This window comes from Jaculus jaculus, chromosome 11 (genome assembly GCF_020740685.1).
Source record: "Jaculus jaculus isolate mJacJac1 chromosome 11, mJacJac1.mat.Y.cur, whole genome shotgun sequence".
Lineage (NCBI taxonomy): Eukaryota > Metazoa > Chordata > Mammalia > Rodentia > Dipodidae > Jaculus > Jaculus jaculus.
This window is the reverse complement of record NC_059112.1, coordinates 82,204,747-82,226,803: the sequence shown is the minus strand read 5'-3', so window position 1 is coordinate 82,226,803 and position 22,057 is coordinate 82,204,747. Positions and strand designations below refer to the sequence as shown.

Sequence of the window (22,057 nt, the reverse complement as noted above, 5' to 3'; positions counted from 1 at the left end):
AAAAAGCTAAGGTGGAGAGCAACCAAGGAACACCCCCTGAGTGTCAGTCTTTGGCCACCACATGCACACACACACACACACATGTACCCACCCTCATAGGAACATAGACCACACACATATGCAAAGAGAAAAACCCACCATAAATTATTAAAGGAATAGTCTTAATTACGTACATATGCATGGGAGTTCACAAAGTAATGTGACTGAAGGAATCAGTTAGAACTTGGGACCTATATACAGTCTTAGTAAGAGGTGATGAGTTATAGCAAGGTGATAAGAGAAAGGATAGGGTTGAGGGCTAGAAGGGGCAATCAATTTTGGAAAGGGTAAAATATGAGAAACTGATGGATGATAAGGGCTATTTCAGTAAAGCTTGTTCATGCAAACAGAGAGTAGGGCCTCCAGTGATAAGCTGGCTCTTTTATTCTTGGCAGGGGTAGATACCGTCACAAAGGGTAATTTACACCCTGCGTTGAAACAGATAGGGAGAGGGTAGACAGTTTCTTCTGCATCTGCTGTTTGCCTGTTTCCTTCTGTCCAAAATTACCCTTATGCCAAAGTGACATATTCTGGAGTGGCAAATTATTATCTCCTTCAGTGCAAATACACTTTCGGCTAATACACACACACACACACACACACACACACACACACACACACACACAATCACACACACTACAAAGCATATAAAAATAGCATCTGACGTGAGGCCAGCAAGTGTAGATGAAAGAGAAGTCACCGCAGCATGGTGACGAGTGTGCATAAGCCCTACCCGTGGTCAATGCTCGCTCTAGAAAGGAGTAGGAAGGTGGCTCACCCTTATTCTTGGGTTTCCCTCTCTCAGGCAGGTCACTGCTTGATGTTTGTTTCTTCCCTTATAAAATGGGCCTGAACATACTACCCGTCAGCTTATGTTGAAGGACTATGGAAAGGTCATCTTAGATTCCAGACAGCAGAGTCATTTCTGATGATCAATGCTTGGATTTTATTCCCTAGAAAAATACATATACACATGAAATCTTGTTTTAGAGGGTTCTTAAGACACCCATGGGCAGAGGGCAAGAAGTACAGGGTAGAATATAGCTACAGTCTTCAAGAAACCTAAGCCAGAACATTTGCCTTATAAAGGATAGATGTGTGGTTAACACACACCATCTCAACTAGGTAAGGAGGTCAGGTGATGGCCTTGAACTTCCATGTGAAAGCTGATGTGTCAAGATGGGGCCTACCACTGTCACCCAACATTCATGTCTTACCTTTGGAAGCAAATTCCAGGTGCAGCAGGGAAGTTTGTGGGTGACTTTCACAAACTTAACCAAGGCATTTCATTCTATTAAGTGAGTGGCTGTGTGGGAGACCCCAGGAAGTGGAAGCCCTCTGGAGGAGTTTGTAAACAGTAATTGCTCAGTGCACCAGGGAACGATGCTGAGAATGGAAGGCCCGAGAAAGAGATCAATGGCAGTTACTACAACAAAAGGTATCAAATTAGGCTGCAATCTTGTGCCATTATTATTTATTATCCACTTTTGGTCTTGTTTGTTCTGCTTTCAGGGATGGTGTGGAAGTTGTTAACACGGAGTGGAGGTCTGACAAGAGCACGTTCAGTTAGGTGGCATTTTAATAGCTCAACTAAAGTGCTGTGAGTAATTCCTCAGCATCTCTTGAACGTGGCTGGTGGTGTGCTGGCATTTGGGGCAGGCAGAGGCCCTTGCAGGTTAGGCTTTGCTTCCGCTTGGTCTTCAATGGCAGAAGGGCACAGAGATTGTTGCACTGCTGCCTGAAAACCAGTATGCTGGAAAAGCTTTGCCACTGAAGGATCACGGGAGCCTTTGGTACATGAGTCAGGAACTCCGGGAGAATCCATTCCTGGAAAATGCATATGTGTAACATGTGGTGTTGGTTGAGTGGTGCTTCTTGGGACTGGGTATCGAGTCTCACCAGTTGCTAGCCTCAAAATGTATATGATAGCTGGGTGGAAACAGCAGGATTCTTTCAGGGGAGGCTGGTAGGGTGCTTGTGGTTGAAGTCTAGTAGTGAGAGGCCCACAGCCTTGCTCAGTGGCAGTTTTATTGCCATTTCTTTGGGAAACCCTGATCAATTCCCTAATTACTCTACTGTAGGCGTATTCATCTGCAGCTGCTCTTCATTCAGCATGAGATCTGGCAAACTGAGGATACTGTTTTCCTAAGAGAATATTCTGTGACCACATCCATGGCCCAGAACAGGTTGCTCTGTGTTTTATTAAATGATTCATAGATCCCCTAATGGTGGGCTTAATGGGCATGAAACATCTGCCCATTAAGAAGCCATGTAGGGAGGCACTGAGAGATTCCCGTAGCAGGCCCTCCACACATGCCAGGACTTCCCAGTGACTAAATGGGTTCGAGACTTTTCAGCCATGGATACCCCAGTGTATAGTAAAGAGCTGGTAAAGGGCAGGCATTTGGAAAATATTTAGACAGTTATTAATTTGTCATTAAAAAAAGCTGTACAAGTGATGAATATGATGACATGATCTTTTATTTACACGTGTATTGGTAGCCATATGTGTATGCATGATTATGTGTGTGGCACAGGCAAATGTACAGGTGTGCCTGCGTGTTGTATGCACAGGCATGTAGAAGCCAGGGGTTGACATTGGATGTCTTCCTCAATTGCTATTCACCTTTTTTTTATTTTATATTTTTTGATGTAGGGCCTCTCACTGACCTGGGGCTCAACAAATTAGCTAGACTAACTAGCAAGCAAGTTCCTGCCCTCTCTCTACTTCCCTAGCACCGTGATTAAAGGCTGGTTCTGAGGAGCTGAACTCAGGTTCTCCTGGTTGCATAGCAAACACTCCACCCAGCGAGCCATTTCTCCACCCACTAGCTTTTTACATGTACTCTTAAAAATACGTAAGTTTATATATATATTTTTTTATGGTGCTCTGACTGCCTCTGATTAACCAAACCTTTGCAAGAAGAGAATAGCCCCTGTTAATATTATGCGTCTGGGGGAGGCTGTTTTTATTATTAAAAACAAGGTATTTGATCCAGGCCTTTTAACAGCAGTTGTTTTTAGAAAAGCAAGAACATTTGTTGGTCTTTTACAGCAGGCAAGAGACATCTGTCAGGAAGAAATGAACCTGGCATTTTGCTTGGGAGGGAAGAGATGATGCCAGGAGCCAGAGGCTAAGACGCGTGTCAGCACGGAGTACTGGAGGATATGTGGAAATACCAAAATGCATGAAACAAACCTAATTATTAGTTTTTTCATTGCTAGAGGTGGTTAAAGTAAACATAAATCTTACCAAGCAACCAAATGCTCTGTTCACCGGCAGGATTTTGGACAGATCTGCCCTTGTCGCTGTCCTTGTTGCAGATTTTAAGGTCATTGCTTTGTTTCTGCTGGATCCCAAGTTCTGAGTCACTGGGCTGCTTCTCCTTTACACTTCTGTTGAATCACCTTCACTTACTCATAAGCCATTGTGACAAGGAGCATCAGAGTCTCTGGGCCAGTAAACGTGTCACAGGCCTCATGCTCAGTGGTTTGTATCTCATAATACCACCCCTGGCTTTGGTTTAAGCCAAGTGGTTCTCACAAGAAAAGATCAAGTGATGGAGTACAATTACTGTCATTATTTTAATTTTATTTGACTTAGTCACATAAAGTCATACCTTTTCCCAATAATATCTCCAGCTGTGTATTCCTCAAATTTCACACATCAAAACACACACACACAAAAGCAAAATCATTTAAACGTAGTGGATGAGAAAAACACAAGCAAGAGATGTTTGGAAGTTGAACCATTCCTAGAAAGAACTAGACCCAGGGAGGAAGATATGAGAGCTGAAACCAGATTTAGGAATTTGGCTTGGCCTCAGCTCAGTTTCACACCAGTGACAAATACTGGTGCCTCTACATAGCAGAAATGCTACCTGCCTGTGTTATGTGCTGTATAGCCTGGGTTAACTACCACGTGTAATCCAGTAAGAAGAGTGAGAGTTTCTGAAGTGTAACAAAACTGCTGGTTTCTCTGCGAACCTTGGTTACTGAGCCCGGAACCATTCCTAGGATCACTAGTGATATTTACATTCTTGGATTGCTTATTTTTATCCCTTGATTCTTCTAAACCAAAGCGGCCCTCTTAATGCTTGAGTTATTTTTCAAACCTTTTAATTGTGAAATAGATACTGGAAAGTCTACAAAACAAACATGTTTCGCTCATTTAATTAATACCAGTGTGAGCACGTCTCCATTCAGGAACAGAATAATCCTACCATTTGCCTCACAAAGCAGCCTCACTAATTCCAAGATCTGGGAGAAGCAGGGGACTTTTCATTTTGGTAAAATGTATGACTTTGTAATTATCTGTAAAGGGTCATTCCCTTTTAGGTATTAACATTGACTATCTGTGAATAATAGCACTGTTTAACAGGGGTCCTGAGTAACAGCTTTGCTGCTGCCTTCAAGTGCTAAGGACCGCATGTGCATGCACAAGGCAAGAGCTCTACCATCAAATCACATCCTAGCCCTTAGAACTGTTTTAATGGAGATTTCTGATTGAAATTTATAAGTTACTAGATAAAAAATTAAAAATAGGATTTCTTTTGTTCTCTCACTTTTTCTAAACAAGTTAATTTTCTCAGAGTCCATTCTGTGTGGAAAATAGAGAATTAAAGTTTCATTTTTGAAAATACTATGTGAGAGAGTGACATGGAGGGAGAATTGGCACACCAGGGCTTCCAGCCACTGTGATCAGACTCCAGATGCTTGCGCCACCTGGTGTGCATGTGCGACCTTGGGCGCTTGTGTCACTTTGTATACGTCCGGCTTACGTGGGTTCTGAAGAGTTGAACATAGGTCCTTAGGCTTCCAAGGCAAGCTCCTTTAACTGCCAAGCAATGTCTGCAGCCCCAGATGCTTTCATTTTAAGCTTTGGGACTGTAAACTGTGAACAAACAGGTGAAATAAAAGCTATTTACTGAATTTGAAACGCTATAGGTAAATCACGTAGTTCTCAACACACTTGCCCAAACACTCCTCATGGTGACAGAAAGGGCAACAGAGACCTTGGAGATATTGGATAATTTTAATTGTGAAATAAGTACTGAAAAGTCTATGAAACAAACAGATTTTTCTCATTTAATTAATACCACTGTGAGCACATCTCCATTCAGGAATTGAATAATCCTATCATCTGCCTCATGCCAAGGTGTTACCTAGAAGCCTGAAATTCACCAGCATCTTTCTGCATTTTTATGATCTTATTGATTAATTGATTGATTTGTAAGCAGAGAGAGAGAGAGAAAAGAGATACAGAGAGAATTGGCATGCCAGGGTCTCCAGCCACTGCAAACAAATTCCAGACACATGCGCAACTTTGTGCATCTGCCTTTATGTGGGTACTGGGCAACCGAACTGGGGTCATTAAGCTTTGCAGGCAAGTGCCTTGACCACTGAGCCATCTCCAAACCTATTCTGCTTTATTTTTAAATGTGAAAACAAACTTTTTCATGCTTGATTTTTGAAAAAAAAGAATAAGTAGCCATCCACCAAAGTCCTTATGGGAAATAGGCTTTCTAGGAAGATAAGCTATATTTGAATGTGTCTTCACAGATTCCCTGGCACTGAGCTGCTTCTCTCAGAGGAACGAAGGCACATTTTTATCTAACACACCTCATCTCTTTTTCCCAAAAGAAAAAGTAAATAGTAACTTGTTTACGCCTTCTTGTTCATCTCGGTAAAACTACTTATTTACTTCCTTAGCACTTGTAAAATGCCCCTGTGGGCTGGCGTCTGGTAGGTGCTTAAGAAGATTAGGATGCACAGAGTGCAGCCTCTCAAAAGAAGGAGCAGTAGGAAGATAGTTGAGTCTACCAGTCTCTTTCCATTTACCCAAACCCACTTTCATCTGTCAGCCTTCCTCAACTGTGTATCTGTACTGAATTCTGCTTGTCTGATCTCTGCTAGCATTTATGTTGTGATCTCTCTGTCCATCTGTCTGGTCAGAGTGGGAATCCCAGTCACTGTCCCTCCTAATTACTACACTTTTTAAATACATTGAAAATGAAAAAAAAAAGTATTAACCTTAAAAATAAAACAGAAAGATGTTAATAAATTCCCTCAAGGGGAGAGAAAGTTCTATAGGAGAGTGACTAACCCCCACAAGGCTATCAATCTTAGTTTCCCATCCTGGTAGCCCTGAGACACCCTTATAGTTCTGTCTTTAGCTCCAGGGCTGAGAGACCCCAGGACTGCCCTTCCCTAGCATTTCCCAAAGCAGTAGACATCCCGAGACCTTTTCTTACCATGCCAGGTGGCCCGACAATACAGAACCAGCTGCCTCCTTGAGCTCTCTTCTCATTCCTACGTTAAAACTCCACCCGAAATCCTAAATTGGGGTTGGCTGTACATATTCTACAGTGGCCTTCATGTGGCATTTCTCATCCATGTGTCCCTCAAGGGTGGCTAACACTTGAACACGGACCATCTGTGATATTCACAATGTGTCTTAGTAAAAACTAACAAAAGGGTTCTAACTATTGTTTTGTTTTTCACAATATTCTTTAAATTTTTTTTAGACTCATTTCAATTTTAGTATAACTCTTAAGAATCAGGCAACCTGCCAATTTTTGAATTTCAACTTTATAGGAAAAGAAATCAAGGGCGAGAGGATTTTCATGGGTTTGCTTCTGTCAGAAAAAATGATAAAAATGATAAGAGATGACATCAGTTGTATGCTCTCTTAACCAACAATCATCTCCCCACTCTTCAGTTATAGTTCATGTGTTTAAGTGTGGATTATTACTATTTAGACATGCTCCTGGAAAGATGGCTCCTGTCATAACATCTGAATCCTTGGCAATGCCCAGCAGTTCAGTCTACCATCCATGTGGCAGAACCAAGGGTAACAACTTTCTGATTCACTGAAAGTCTGCTGGATGTTTTCCATAATTTCCAGTTCTGGCCATATCTCTACTAGGTGTGGCTGACCAATACTTTGAGGACAGGATTATGCATTTAAGTCTACTCACAATCATATTAAAATGGCATTGTGATTCAGTAGGGTTGGGCAGGATCAAGTCTCACCAGGTTCCCAGCTGGTGATATTGCTAACCATGGACCACACTTTGACCAGCATCTTCACAAGTGAAGAGACCCTGCCTCAGAGAGATGAAGACAGCTTTCCATACCTGGAGGGAGAGCCCCTTCCAAATCTGATCTTACTCCCTAAAGAGTTGCCTTTGGGGCAGTGAGACAGATCCAACCAGGAAGGTCATCGTTGGGATATACTTTAATATATAATATACTTTAAGGGAATGCAATCAGAGGAACTTAAATGAGAAATATGGTTGCCACAATAATTTTCCTGCTATCATTCCGATATACTTCAGGAGCATTAGTGTAAGAAACATGTTCTCCCTGCCCATACGTTATTCCTTTATTTAAAAAAATAAGAAACATAGAGCTGGGGAGATAACTCAGTCAGTAAAGTGCTTGCCCAGACCTTAGTTCAATCTCTAGAACCCATGTAAAAAATGCCAGACACTTGTCATGCCAGCACTGGGAAAGTGGAGACACCCAGATAAATCACTGAGACTTGCTGGCAGCCAGTCTAGCTTATGCGACAAAATTCAGGCCAGCGAGACACCCTGTCTCAAAAAAGGTGGATGATGCCTAAGATGGACAATACCTGGCCTTGCCCTCTGGTCTCTGTGTGCCCTTCCCTTCATCATGCACCCATGCAGGTAAATTCTTCCCACCCCGCATGAACGTACATTAAAGAAAAACAAGAAATATGAGTAGAACTGGATCTTAGAGGTCTAGTACATCTTTGAATGACAAAGACAGGATGGATCCAGACAGGAGGAACAGAATGAGCATATGCATACAGGGTGTCTGGAAATCGTGAGGCTGGAGCTGCCATCCAGGGAGAGGTATGCTGCAGATGTACAGATGGGTTTGGCTTGTAAGTACAGTAGATAAGAGGAGCCAGTTTGCAAGATTTGCACTGACTGAAAGAGATGTGATGGCACATCGCAGGTCCCAGTAATTGAGCATGACTCAGTTTACTGTAATGTAGCTCCTAGTGACTGTAATGAAAGGGAGCGTCATGGTTACTCTCAAGCGTCACTTTGATTTCATCCAGAATCACCTTAGGAGGCACTACTGGGCATGTCCAAGTGAGTTTCTAGATTAGGGTAATTGAGGTGGGAAGACCAGCCCTAAACATGTACAGCATCATGCCACGGGCTTGGGTCCTGGACTGGAGAGAAAGGACAGTTAGCTGAGCATCAGCAGTCGTGTCTCTGGTTCTTGACTGAATGTAATATGACCAACTGCCTTAGGCACCTTCGCCACTGTGCCCTCATAGTGTGGGCCACAACAAACCTTTCCTCCATTAACTTGCTTTTATCAGGCATTTTGTGACAGCAACAAGAAAATACCTAACATAGTGATCTATGGTCCATACCGCAACACTGACATCTCAACAATGTGGTGGCCTGTGTATCGAAGCACAGAATTGCTCCATCACAACCTCTCATGCTGTTTGTATAGAGCTTGTCTTCCTAAAGTCTCTTTGCTTATGCCAGTAAAAAATATGTTCCCTTTCCCTCTTTCCAAAATTTTCCAGGCCAAGAGAAAGGTGTTTTTCCACATTCCTAACAAACATTCTTAAAAGAGGCCTTGTTCCCTTAGTAGCAGTTTATAATGGAAAAAGGAGAATTGAGTCAAAATGCAGCCTTGGTCTGAATGGAGACTGGTTTTCCTTTGTGTGAATAACCAGCATTCCAGTCAGGTTGCTACGGTGATGCTGAGATTATAACTGTTCGTGCCAGCAGTCAGCGAATGCTGCTGCTCAATTAGTTATTCTTAGCTGCTAGGTTACCTTGACAGTGGCTTTTAAAGCAGGTTTTGAGTTCAAAGGCCTTCCAATGAGCAGTCAGGAGATTTGTTCTGCTGTCCTCAGTGGGATGCAGGGACTTCAAGTCCCAGCATGCTCTGGTTTAGGTATGTGGTCAGCCATGTAAAAGTAGGTGCCATTTTTAAAGTTTTTACCCCTTCATACTAAGAATGAGCTTCCTGAATTTCCATGCTTTTAGCTTGATCTGTAGGGCTTTCCCAAACTACCTTTGCATGTTGAGGGTTGGAGACAGTAGAGAGAGTTTTGGCACTGGACATAGCTTTGTTTTTATTTTCTTTTGTGAAAAATCCAACTCACAGGATTGATACAGAGATGATACAACATAACTTGCCAAGTGCCCTCCATAGAATCTGGGGCATTAGAAATAACCAGTGAAAAGTAGCTCGTCTTAAATGCTGTTTGAGCTAAACAAGACAGAAAACCCAAATTAATGGGTTAACAAAGACAAAAGTTTATTTCTCTCTCATGGTAACAAAATCCAGACACACATGGGCTAGTATGGGGGCTCCCTGGTCACCAGAGGCTTAGCTCATTTTACTGTCCTGCTATGATAATCTAGCATAAGGCTTGCATTCTTTAATTCATCTTAGCATCAGAAGTGGCTGGAGGTTTCTAGACACATCTGCATTTCACGCAGCTGGGCGGAGAAAGGGAAGGACAAAAGAGTCCTTCCCTACCAGAGCCTCACATAATTCTGCTTCATTGCCACTGGCCAGAACTTAGTTACATATTCACTCCCAGCCATGGCAGATCTATGGTGTGTAGCCTCTCAAATGAAATTGAGGATTTTGTTGCTAAGCAGTGGAGAAAATGGATATTGGATGGTATGGTACAATCCTTGTGACATTTACTTAAGATACAAGTCTCAGTCACCTAGGAATGACAAGGGTCTATACACCACCATTTGTCAACCTGTGCTCCATACAGCACTAGGATATTTTTTGAAGAGGATGCTATGGCCAGACAGGCATAGAAAAGGTGGCAAGTTTTATCATCCCTGAAGATTCATATTAATACATTCAGAGCTATGAGAAATCCTGCTGTGAAGACATCCATAACTTGCAAATCTTTTTTGCCCCAATTTTTTTATTGAGAACTTTAATAGGTGAACATATTACAAACTAGTCATATTCCCACCAGTTATGCTCTTGGGTTCACTATCCCACACCTCCACTCTGCTGAGGGCCCCACTGAGTGGGCTTATCAATAATCACTGTGTGTTCCCAAATTTATGTGACAATGGAAACCCAACACCATGGAAGCACATAGTGATACATAGACATTTGACTATAGCTTCTTTTTTAAAAAATTAATTAAGTTTTTTTCTAGGTAAGGTCTCACTCTAGCCCAGGCGGACCTGGAATTCACTATGTAGTTTCAGGTGGCCTCGAATTCCCAGCAGTCTTCCTACCTCTGCCTCCCAAGTGCTGGGATCATGTGCCACCACACCCTGTTTTAATAGTAGCTTCTTGAATTTGACAAAATGTTTTTAGGTGCTTGATCAGATAGAACAAAGCCACCATTCCAGAAATTATCTGCCATACAAAAACAGCCAACTAACTAACAAAAGTTCTTTATTTTCCAGGCTAGCTTACTCACCGAGTCGAAAGCCTTGGAAACAAAAATATTTCAGATGCAAATGAGGCCCTGTAATCACCAGTGTATCTGAGTTGATATTAACCAGTCATCTATGCCATTAATGGTTACACCAAGTGATGGACTGGGATTGGCTTGTATCTCTGCCTGCCAGATGACAGGCTCTGCCCAAGTTGGCTGTTGACAGGCTCTTGGCTGTTTCTACCTGGCTCTGAGCCATCCTACCCCTCTCAGGATGAGAGAGTTAAAAACAGACCCCAAGAGCCAGTATTTTCTTTCTTATGTACTCTGAAGGGAAGGCCTGGATCCCTGATCTTGAGGCATTGTTCCTGTCCATTCTAGTTTGCATACCTTGGGCTCATCAGTGGGTCCTTTCTGTTGTGGGACAGACAACAGAAAGGGGCTGCTCAGAACCTGACTCAGTTTGCAGCAGAGTGGGTCTCTCTTGCTCTGGCTTTGCTTCTGCTGGTCATCAGCTACGTAGTTACTTGTGGATACAGGGAGAACTGCTGAAAATGCTTTCAAGCAAATGTACATATCATCAGTTTGTTGCAGGCAGGTGGTAAATGGTCCTGTTAAGGCTCTTCTCTTCAAAATAGAACCTTGGATGGTTTCCTAATCTTTCTTACTTAATTATTTAGGTAATCAGTTCTTGTCTTTAAAGTCCATCTGCTGCAGTTGCTATCTTTTTCCTTCATCTAAGCATCTATGCAAAGGCCAAATGCCAAAGTATTTGCTCGTCTTGTTCCCATCACTTGGACCTCGTGTTGCTGGAAATACAAGAATGGTGCCTTGCCCTGACAGGTCTACAGGGACCTAGCCTTTGCATATCTCTGTAGTCCTTGTGATATGTTTCTCCAAGCATTTGTAACTTCTCTACAGCAACCTGCTGATGGGGTGATGGGATGTTGTCCTGTCTGTAACTCCACTACTGCATGGTCTTTACCATCCCCATAGTCCCAAATTAAGCTCACCCTTGGCCTGTTGTAGGGAAGTGTGCAATAGTAGGTTTGGATTCCACATATTTGGATTGGAATGCTGTATTTCCTAGTGGCCAATGCTGTTATTCGCTTGCGCACCTTTTCATAACCCCAGCAGTGGTAGTAAGAAACTTTTGTTTTTTAAGCCCTGCCATGCATTGTGCTAGATGTTTTATATGTATGATGTTTTGTATCCTCTATACAATCCTCTAGGGGAGGTATTTTTAATCTTCATTTATAGTCTGCTCTTGGCTATTATCTCTGCTTCTGTTTAACCTTGGGCAAGTTACTTATTTTTTTTTAAGGTAGGGTCTCATTCTAGCTCAGGCTGACCTGCAATATACTGTGTAGTCTCCGGGTGGCCTCAAACTCTCGGCAATCCTCCCACCTCTGCCTCCTGAGTGCTGGTATTAAAGGCATGTTCCACCACACCCGGCTGCGTTAATTCTTTGAAGCCTTAGTTCCAACTCAAATTGGGCTTAGTAATATCTGTTTCCCTGATTTCTATAGGGATTTAATGGGAAAATATACAGTAAGCACTAAGGACATTCCCTATCTCAACGATAGCACTAATGTCTGTTATAGCTTGAGATGCAGCCTCAGGTCTTATAGCTATTAATGCGAGGAGCCAGGTTTAAAATCCAGTTCTAAAGGCTGCCTCTGAAGACCAGCTTGACCTACAGAATCATGAGTAAGGCAGGTGAGCGGTGGCAGGCGACTTGGCAAACCATCCTGCTACCAGATGCTGCAGGTGGCGCTAAGCCGAGAGCAAACCAAATAGGAGTCTGGGAAGCTCTAGGCTCTGTCCTGGAAGCCCACAGCTCATCCAAAAGCCACCAGCATTGGCAGCAGCATTCTTACAGGCCTGAATGGGGCTATGCTGTGTCTCTTCCAAGAGTTGGGTGGACATCTAGTATTAGTAGGAGGGCTTCAGTCAGTACCTGCCAGGTGAGCTATACAGGGGCATGCGGTGTCCTGGGTTCAACCTAATTCAGGACCTCTGTTCCTGAAGACTCTGGAGTGTATTCACAAACAGAGTGCATCCTTCAAAATAAAGCAGACTAGGTAGTAAGTAGTACCCCAGATTACAGATGAGAAGATCAGAAGATGAGGATCCAAATGACACTTGCAAGGGGAAGAATCCTGATTTAAACTCTGACTCATTTGTACCAAAGCCATGAAAAGTCTGCATAGTTTAATGTGTATTTTACTGATGGGCAAGTAATAGAAACCAAGTGCTCCATTTTACTTTACTATTTGTTTGTTTACTTATTTATTCCATGCAAGAGCACACCCAAGGTCGTGTGCATACTGGGCAAGCACTGCCCTGACTTATAGCCCGGCCTTTATTACATGCATATCTTTTGTGTTGTTTTTGTATTTTTTAGGTAGGGCCTCGCTTAAGCCCAGGCTGACCTGGAATTCATTATGTAGTCTCAGGCTGGCCTTGAACTCACAGCGATCCTCCTACATATCTTTTTAATTAGGTTTTCTTCTGTGTTTCTGTTGGGTAGCTTGGGCCTGTATGCTGATAAAGATAAATTTCTGGACTACAGGCTAGATAGTGTAGAAATGGTCTTGGACCCTTTTTCTGCATGCCTCTTCTCATTGTGGTAGTTTAATGACAGTATGGGTAGCTGCATGTGTCCCTTGGATTGGAAACATTTTAGGCTCCTACTTTAAATAGTGCATAACACGGTGGATGGCTATGGAGGGTGCCAGGTGCATATCAGAGGTCAAGAAAACCCACCTGTGTAAGGCAGCACTAATGACTGCTCCGACTCCCACCATATTCGAAGGGGGACAGTAAGAAAGAACTTGCCTCCAGCCTGGCTGTGACTGACCATGGATGGGATGGGGGATGCTGAGTCAGCAGGAGGCTTCCTTCCGCATACTTCCTTTGGAAGAGGATGGTGTGGGGAAAGCCTGGAGGCTCAAGATAAATACGTCTGGTTCCCCCATTGTTCCTGTTTGCTTCGGCCTGCATTGCCTTTGTAAGCATATGCTTGTCAGTTAGGGCTGAAACCGAACAAAACAGCTGCTAAATATGGGTCTAAGAGAAATAACATTTTGGTCATTTTTAGGCGGGTGCATTTCGAGTGAGCAGAGCCATCTGGCACACGTCAGTGGGCAGTCTGGTAGTTGACATGTTCTGGGTGTATATCGGCCATTGGAGTTTTGGTGGCATCTACCTGCCCTGTTCAAAAGACCAGTGGCTTCAAGACAAATATTCTGTCTGACCAACAAGCCCCGGTGCTCCTCCGTGATCCTCCTGTCTCCGTCTCTCTCAGTACTAGGGTCCTGGAGTCTGCGGGGCAAGCTCAGGGCCTCATGCTTACACAGCAAGCGTTCTTACCCACGTGCCATCACTCCAGCCCCAGTACCTGTGACACTAAGGAAGTGCCATCCTCACCCGAGACTGAGGACAGCCTTTGGGATTTAGTCCCAAATTGTCATTTAGTGTTCCCATAAATCTAGTATCATTCAGGGGACCTGGAAGAATTAAACTATAACTCAATGACTGAAAATATCAATAACTCTGCAGCAGTCAGCCCGAGCTGCCAGGGATACCCAAATTTCACTAGCTGAGGGAAGAGAAAATGTATTCCAATATCCCAGCAGTCCCCCAAACCATGGTGTATCTTTTCAGTTGCCTCACATTTCTAAAGAGACATTTGTTTGTCCATAAATAACCTACGCCTGCTTGTTCAGCCCATGGTGATATTATGGGTGAAGAGCAATAGGTTTTCTTTCCCTGGCTTTGTTAGTTTTATGGTCTTTTTAAAGGTAGCAATCTATGAAAGACAGACTGGATTTTCTTGCGGCATGATCCTTGTTTATTAGCTGAACCCATTTTTAAACAGAATAAAAGGAAGGAAGGCAGTGGAGATTTATTAAAGTCCAGGTCTAGCCGCTTCCACAGTCTTTACCACGACCCTGAGGAGTGGGGTTGGTATCCTCATTTTAACTATGTGGAAGCAGGCTTAGAGCAGCGAGGAGATCTCTGGCTAGCGAGCCAGTTTCATGAAGCTGCCAGCAGAGTGGTTAAGAGCTCAGGGTTAGAGCCTGACCAGGCTGGAAAAGAGCCTGGCCCTCCTGCTCAGCAGTGATGTGACCTTGCCCCAGTGTTTCTTCTTTCTGTACCTCAGTTTCCTCATCTGAGAACTACCAACAGTCCCAGGCAGAGGAAAGAGGATTTTTGTGAGTTTGAAGCCAGAAGTACCAACAGTATTAGCAATTGCTCAGCCAGGCCTGGTGGTACAGCCCTGAGAAGCTAAGATAAGAAGATTGCAAATTGAATACCTGCCTGGGGAGAGAGTGAGTTCAAGGCCAGTCTAGCAACTTAGTGAGACCTTGTGTCAAAATAAAAATAAAGGCTTGGGATGATCTCAAATGGTAGAGTGCTTGCCTGGCATGTACAAAGCCATGGGTTCAAATTCTAGCACCATGAAACCTGGGCATGGTGATCCATACCTGTAATTCCAGCACTTCAGAGGTGAAGGTAGGAGGATCAGAAGGTTTAAAGACCAGTCTTGACTATCTAGAGAGTTTGAGAACAGCTTGGGATACACGAGACCCTGTCTTCAAACAAACAAACGAACACACACAAAAACCAACATAATTCAAAGTAAAAAAGAAGACTGGGGTTATAACCCAGTAGTGGAGCTACTTTCTTAGCAAGGATGAGGCCCTTGATTTATTCTCAGAACCACAAAAAAGGAAACAAACACACCACCCATTTGGTCGAGTTGTGATAATTAAGTTATTTATAGAAGATCTTGAGATATTCCCCCAGCACATCAATGTTCATGAAATGCTAGCTGCTGTTGCGATCTTGTTTTTGTATTATAATGAATGATTAAATTGCCATTATCAATACTTTCTAAATAGTAACATTTTCTTTCAGGGAGCAGCCTGCCTTTTGATGTGCAGTTATATTTCATTATGAAATAATGTAAACTACTCCATCATGGAATTAAATTCTCTTCTGGGCTTCTCAGCAAAGGTTAAGATCTGAATAAAGGCATGTGTAGCCAACAGGGATTCCTGACTTTGTAAATGTCACTGGTTTGCTCTCCTCTCCTTGGACTACATAACCTTCTTCTGCGCTGCCTAGCCTGGCTTTAAGAGCAGCTAAGCAAACAAGAGAGGGAGAATTAAGCCGGCTTGTCTCTGGGCTTCCTTGTCTCTGTAACATGATTATTAGGTACAGCATCCTCTCCTGCTGTGTCACCCACAGCCACATCCTGACAGCCTGTCATACCAAAGGGTTTCATGAATATCCTTAGCACTGAAAACACTATAAGGCTTCATCCCTGCGTGACAGCTTTGTGCATTTGGGATTGATGTAACTAACGGAGCTGAAGTTAACACTGACTGGTAATAGCTTGTCGAGAGTGAATGTAAATAACATACGTTTACAAGACTTTGACTTTAAGATTGTGACTCTTTTCCATTTGGACTTTCCTTTTTTAACTTCCTCTATACATGTTGTGGATAATTGGGAGTAGGACATTAGCCCTTTGCAGTAAATAAGTGTAGCAGTTATGTGTGGTCACTGTATAGGATTTCAAGTCAGCCTGTGTCAGCCTTAGATATAACTATTTTAGAAAGATGAGTGCATTGGATAGATAAAAGGAGGGAAAAAAGAACCAATTGAAAGCAAACAGTCCCATAAAAAGTAATTAAGGGCCACTGCACGAGTAGGATGGAGTGAATGGATATTTTTGGGGGGCAAGATCATTAGCACAGGACCTTTAGGGAAGCCCTCCTTGGAGTGATGGCAGAAGAAGTAGAATTTGTGGGAGGATTGTGGGGTATCGTGGAAGACAAAAGAGGATGTGTATTGCCGACAAAAGTGGTGCTCAGCTGTATGGATGCCTCAAAGGGGACAAATACAAAAGGGCTGAGAAGGGAGAATGGATGTCATGGGCCACCGTGGGGAAAAGTTGTTTTTTTTTTTGTTTTTTTTTTTAAATTTTTATTTATTTATTTGAGAGCGACAGACACAGAGAGAAAGACAGACAGAGGGAGAGAGAGAGAGAATGGGCGCGCCAGGGCTTCCAGCCTCTGCAAACAAACTCCAGACGCGTGCGCCCCCTTGTGCATCTGGCTAACGTGGGACCTGGGGAACCGAGCCTCGAACCGGGGTCCTTAGGCTTCACAGGCAAGCGCTTAACCGCTACACCATCTCTCCAGCCCGGGAAAAGTTGTTTTTGAGGCCATGTCAGAGTGGAAGGAACTGCTCACCCTGCTTCAGCTATGTCACAACTGTGGAAAGGAGTATGTACAAGCTACTAAGCTTGCAGGCTCCCCGTGATTCTCCTGTCTCCACCCTCACACCTCTCTTCTTGCTATTGGCATGCTGGGATCATGTGAAATCAGGGCATGTGAATTCAGGTGAGGCAAGGTCTTTCTGCACTGAACCGTCTCCTCAGGTGAGGAGAGACCTTCTTTGGGGTCAGGTGAAGTTCTGCTTCCACCACCGCACAGTTCCACTCTGTCCTCTGACGGGTCCAGTCCTTCTTCATTCCCCACACATGTGGAATCCAAAACACAGTGGAATAAACTTGCTCTGTGTAAGTTTGAGATACTCAGGGTCTGTTCCTTTGGGGAACCAACTACACATGATGATTCTTTCCAGTCTGGTTGGTACTCAGGCTTTATGTTCCTTTGATCTTTGCCTCTGAGTCTTTTCGCACGTGTCCATCAAGACATCTTCCCTTTCCCAGTCACTGACAGTACAAATCGCTGCATGGAATCTCTGGTACTGATTGTCTGGGTCACATGCCCTTGAAGAAAGGACGATTCAAGGAGAGATTCAAAGCCTCAGAAGCCAGCTGCCCACGTCCTCTCATATTAACCTCACACCTAAGAAGGGATCCAGGAAGTAGGGATATTTGTTCTGCACCTGTTTCTCTTCCTTCCTGCCCTCCCTCATGCCCTTGATTAATTCCCAGGCTCCTAGGGCAGCCACTGGTTGCCATCCTGCTTACCTCCCTCCAGCCGCCCTTCTTTTCTTCCCTCCCCCACTGTCTGACCATTTCACTCCCTTCCTCCCTCCTTCCCTTACGCACCATATCCAAGGCTGTCCTGCAACTCACTATACAGCCCAGGTTAGCCTCAACTGTAGAGCATTTCTCCTGCCTCAACCTCCTGAGTGCTGGGCTTACAGGCATGAGCCACCACAACCAGCTTCCTCTTTCTTTCACATTTTTTTTTCTTGTCATGATATTTCAAGCAAATGTAGAACTTCTTTCCAAGTATGTTGCAGAACATTGTTGAACAAACTACTGGGAAACAGCTTAGACAAAAACAGCAGCTGCCACCAGCTATGGTTTCATTTTTAAATTTTTTTCTTTCCCTCATTTCTTTCTAATTCTTTTTATAATAAAACTTACTACTATAATGGCCTAGATGTTTAACAAACTAATTTTTCCTTTACCTCCTGAGCCCCCTACCCCAGGTGGCTCTGACAGTGTCCTTTATTGACGGGATGGTGGTTAACTTAGAGCTCTCATCTATTCACAGGTTTCTCCCACTTTGTGCTGGAAATTTATCTTCCCTCCTTGTGAGGGCCAGTGGGCATGGCTGAAACTTCTGGCTTTTTAATTCTATAGGACACCAGCCTGGAGAGTGGTTGTTTATCCTTCTGGCTTTGTAAGAGTTGGTGATACTAATTTTAGTTTTGCTCAGTGATTTAGAGCTTGTTTTATTTATTTTTTTCCTTTTTAATGTGGAGTCTTTGAAGGCACATAGCCATGGGCTTTTCTTGATTCTGACTGAGTAAAGTTTTTTTTTAATTTTTATTTATTTATTTATTTGAGAGCAACAGACAGAGAGAGAAAGAGGCAGATAGAGAGAGAGAATGGGTGCGCCAGGGCCTTCAGCCACTGCAAACAAACTCCAGATGCATGTGCCCCCTTGTGCATCTAGCTAATATGAGTCCTGGGGAATCGAGCCTTGAACCGGGGTCCTTAGGCTTCACAGGCAAGCGCTTAACCGCTAAGCCATCTCTCCAGCCCTGAGCAAAGATTTTAAAGACTTTAAAAAGCTCTAACTAGCTGGGCATGGTGGCACATGTCTTTAACCCCAGCACTTGGGAAGCAGAGGTCGGAGGATCACCATGAGATTGAGGCCATACTGAGACTACATAGTTAATTCCAGGTGAGCCTGGGCTAAAGTGAGACCCTCAGCAAACCAAATAATAGTAATAGTAAGCTCTAATTCATTGCATCAAATACTTTTGTCTGTGCTTACATGAGACTAACAAAGCAGTGACTCTACTACAGTAGCCCTTCTTCCATTCAGTGCGACTATGGGGTGGGATTCCTTAGGATGGGAATAGACTCATCAGAGAGAGTGCTCACCAGCCATGCACAAAGACGTGAGTTCTCTCCCAAGCACCGCATGAGCTGGATGTGGTATTGTACACCTGTAATCTCTGAACTCAGGAGGATTCAAAGTTCAAGGCCATCCTGGTCTACATAGGACACATGAAACCATGAGACTCTGTCCACAAAAAAAAAAAAAAAAAAAAAAAAAAAGTTGGGCTGGAGAGATGGCTTAGTGGTTAAGTGCTTGCCTGTGAAGCCTAAGGACCCTGGTTCATGGCTCCATTCCCCAGGACCACATTAACCAGATGCACAAGGGGGCTCATGTGGCTGGAGGCCCTCGCATGTCCATTCTCTCTCTACATATCTATCTGCCTCTTTTCTCTCTCTTCTGTCACTCTCAAATAAATAAAATAAACAAAAAAATTAAATACCTTTAAAAAACTGTGACCAATGTTGGGTATGAAGATATTGTCAACCATGTGGAAGACATTGTGTGAGACCTTTACTCTTCAAGGTAAAAGCCACCTATTGCCAGACACTGCCAGTCAAGGCAGCTAATATTGGGACCAGGTCTGTCTGAATCTTAGGCTCTGGCTCTCCCCCCCACCCTTTCCTGCATCTAAGCCACCCACCATAATTACATTTGGCAATGTTCTACTATGTTGCCTGGGAATGGACTACACTTTGGGGTCTTTCTCATATCTCCATGTAATTTTTGTTAAATTTTGAGCCTAACACTTAAAAATTAGATCTCTTATTAAAGAAAATGCTTGTTTTTTCTGGAGAAATTGTTAAGTCTGGCATTATTATGCTCTTACAATGACAGGATCTTATTAGCTGTAGCTAAGTACCACATTCTCCCTCTCCTTCCAATGTCCCCACCTCAAAACTCTTTAATAATTTCGCCATCCAGGGCCACATCACTAATTTGCCTTACTTACCTAGACTTTGTAGGCACCTAAGCTTGGGAATTCTGGTTTATGACTTTAAAGAAGTGGTTTCTTTTCATTTAGGAATTAGTAGGAGTAAAAGTTGATTTCTGCCTTTAAGCTGAATATTATTGGGTTTAAATTTTCTTTTCAGCTGTTTGGGATTATAATTCAGTGATAACAGTAGTAACTATAGCATGTTTTCTGAGCCCTGTAACACTGAGGTCATGCCATCAATTAGTGGACAACCTGATGGTGGCAAAGACTTGCATAGTGAGTTTGTCTTTTTGTTAAATTTTATTTATTTATTTGAGAGAGTGGGGGGGAAGAGGCAGAGAGAGAGAATGGGTATATCCAGGCCTCCAGCTATTGTAAACAAACTCCAGATGCATGTGTCACCTTGTGCGTCTGGGTTCTTAGGCTTCACAGGAAAATGCCCTAACTTCTAAGCCATCTCTCCAGCCCCAAGTTTGTCTTCTAAGTACTGCCCTTACCCTGTGGACACTGCAAGAGCAGGATCACTGAGGTGAGATGTAACTCCAAGGGAGGGCACTTGGAGAGATAGCTTTGTGATGTCTCTTGGTGCCTATGAACTCCCATTGGGAAGAACGTCTCATGACTCAGGACCATCTTTCTTTACTTCAGCACCCACCCCAAGTGAGCAATGCAAACATGTCAAGAGAAATAGCCAAAAAGATTACAAAACTACTCTGAGTGATGTCTTTTACATTTCCATAAGGGCAGTTTTATTGGATAGTGAGAATGAAAGTCATTCTTTTTGTTTTAATTAAAAAAAAAAAATCTCCCTTTGTCCTCTTGTTTGATTTAACTCCATTACATAAAAGTGGCAAATAGAATCAAAATGAATTTGATTAATTTAAGAGCTGCAGCTGAATGAACTTTTTAAAATTTTGGTTGTATTCAATATTAAAACATGAATGACTCCCTTCCCATAACTAAAGTGATTCATTTGCTTATCTTAAATCAGAAATTTTTTTCTGATTAAAACAATGCCCGGAATAGTGTTTTAAAATTTGTATTGTTTATTTTCTTTCAGGACCCTGCAGGGATCTTTGAATTGGTGGAACTTGTTGGAAATGGAACCTATGGGCAAGTTTATAAGGTACGTGTATCAAGCTTGGGCGCAGCTGATGTGTGGTTTTGCTACATGAATACTGAAAATCAGTGCTGTCTGTACTTGCTCACAAATACCTCACAGCAAATTCAGACAGAGATAGCATACTTGGTAACCAAGTCTTCATCCTTTTGAATATACCTACGGTCACACATTGCCTAAGTTGGATTCTGTGGCTTGAATATTTCCCCTGGAGCCTATGACAGCCTTTGTATCTGACATAGGAATCTAATGTTGCATATTCAAAAGTCATTACGTGGTTAGTTTCCTCTACTTTAAGCACTACCAAAGGAGCGAAGGATGCCATTTACTTTAGAAATTTAAGCTATTAGTCTATTGCAGCTGGAGAGGTAGAATTGCCATTGGCCTTGGGCCCAAGTTAAATGAGTTTACTGCATGGCGTTCGGAGAAGACTGGATCCCACATAAGCAAAGTCCCATTGGCACCAATGAATTCCACAAGTCAAGAAATAATTAAAAGTTCAACCTAAGTTGGGACTGAACTTCCTGTCCCCCCCCCCCTTTTTCTTTACCAACATGTTCTTAGAAATCCAACCAAAAAGGTTTCTAAAAGTATTTTCACCTAAAAATGTTGAAGAAAAATTTTTAGATGTGGGTTGGTTACTGTTTTGAATATGAAAAGCATATAAAAATCAACTTTTCTTGGATTAAAACTTAGAGGGTTTTGGTGAATGAGTTGCTGAAATGTCTTCAAAATAAGCTAGCTGTTTCCTCATGATTATTTTTAGGGAAGTAGCCATCATTGTCCCAAGTGGTGTTGATACAGGACTGGCCCTCCACTACAAATTACCTCACATTGTTCTATTAAAAAAAATTCCAAGCTGGGCGTGGTGGCGCACACCTTTAATCACAGCACTTGGGAGGCAGAGGTAGGAGGATCACTGTAAGTTCAAGGCCACCCTGAGACTACCAAGTGAATTCCAGGTTAGCCTGGGCTAGAATGAGATCCTACTTCAAAAAAACAAAAAACAAACAACAAAAAAAATTCCTCCCTTGAGCACTAAACTTCTCTCAATTGAATAAAAATATTGTAGAAGTGATTCAGTTTATAATATTTTTGATACTGTCACATGTCAGGAATATGTGTATGTTTTGGGTGTTCTTACATTTTATTTGTTCATTTATTTGCAAGGAGAGAGAAAGAGAGAG

At 42.8% G+C, this 22,057-nt stretch overlaps 1 protein-coding gene across 2 annotated transcripts in view; it reads left to right on the top strand.

Moving 5' to 3' along the window:
• Tnik (TRAF2 and NCK interacting kinase) overlaps window positions 1-22,057 on the top strand; it is a 429,300-nt gene that overhangs the window by 77,178 nt on the left and 330,065 nt on the right. For both annotated transcript variants that reach the window (XM_004652342.2, XM_004652341.2), the window contains exon 2: window positions 20,811-20,876. In XM_004652342.2, the coding sequence (XP_004652399.1) occupies window positions 20,811-20,876 (66 nt within the window). The remainder of the gene's footprint in view (window positions 1-20,810; window positions 20,877-22,057) is intronic.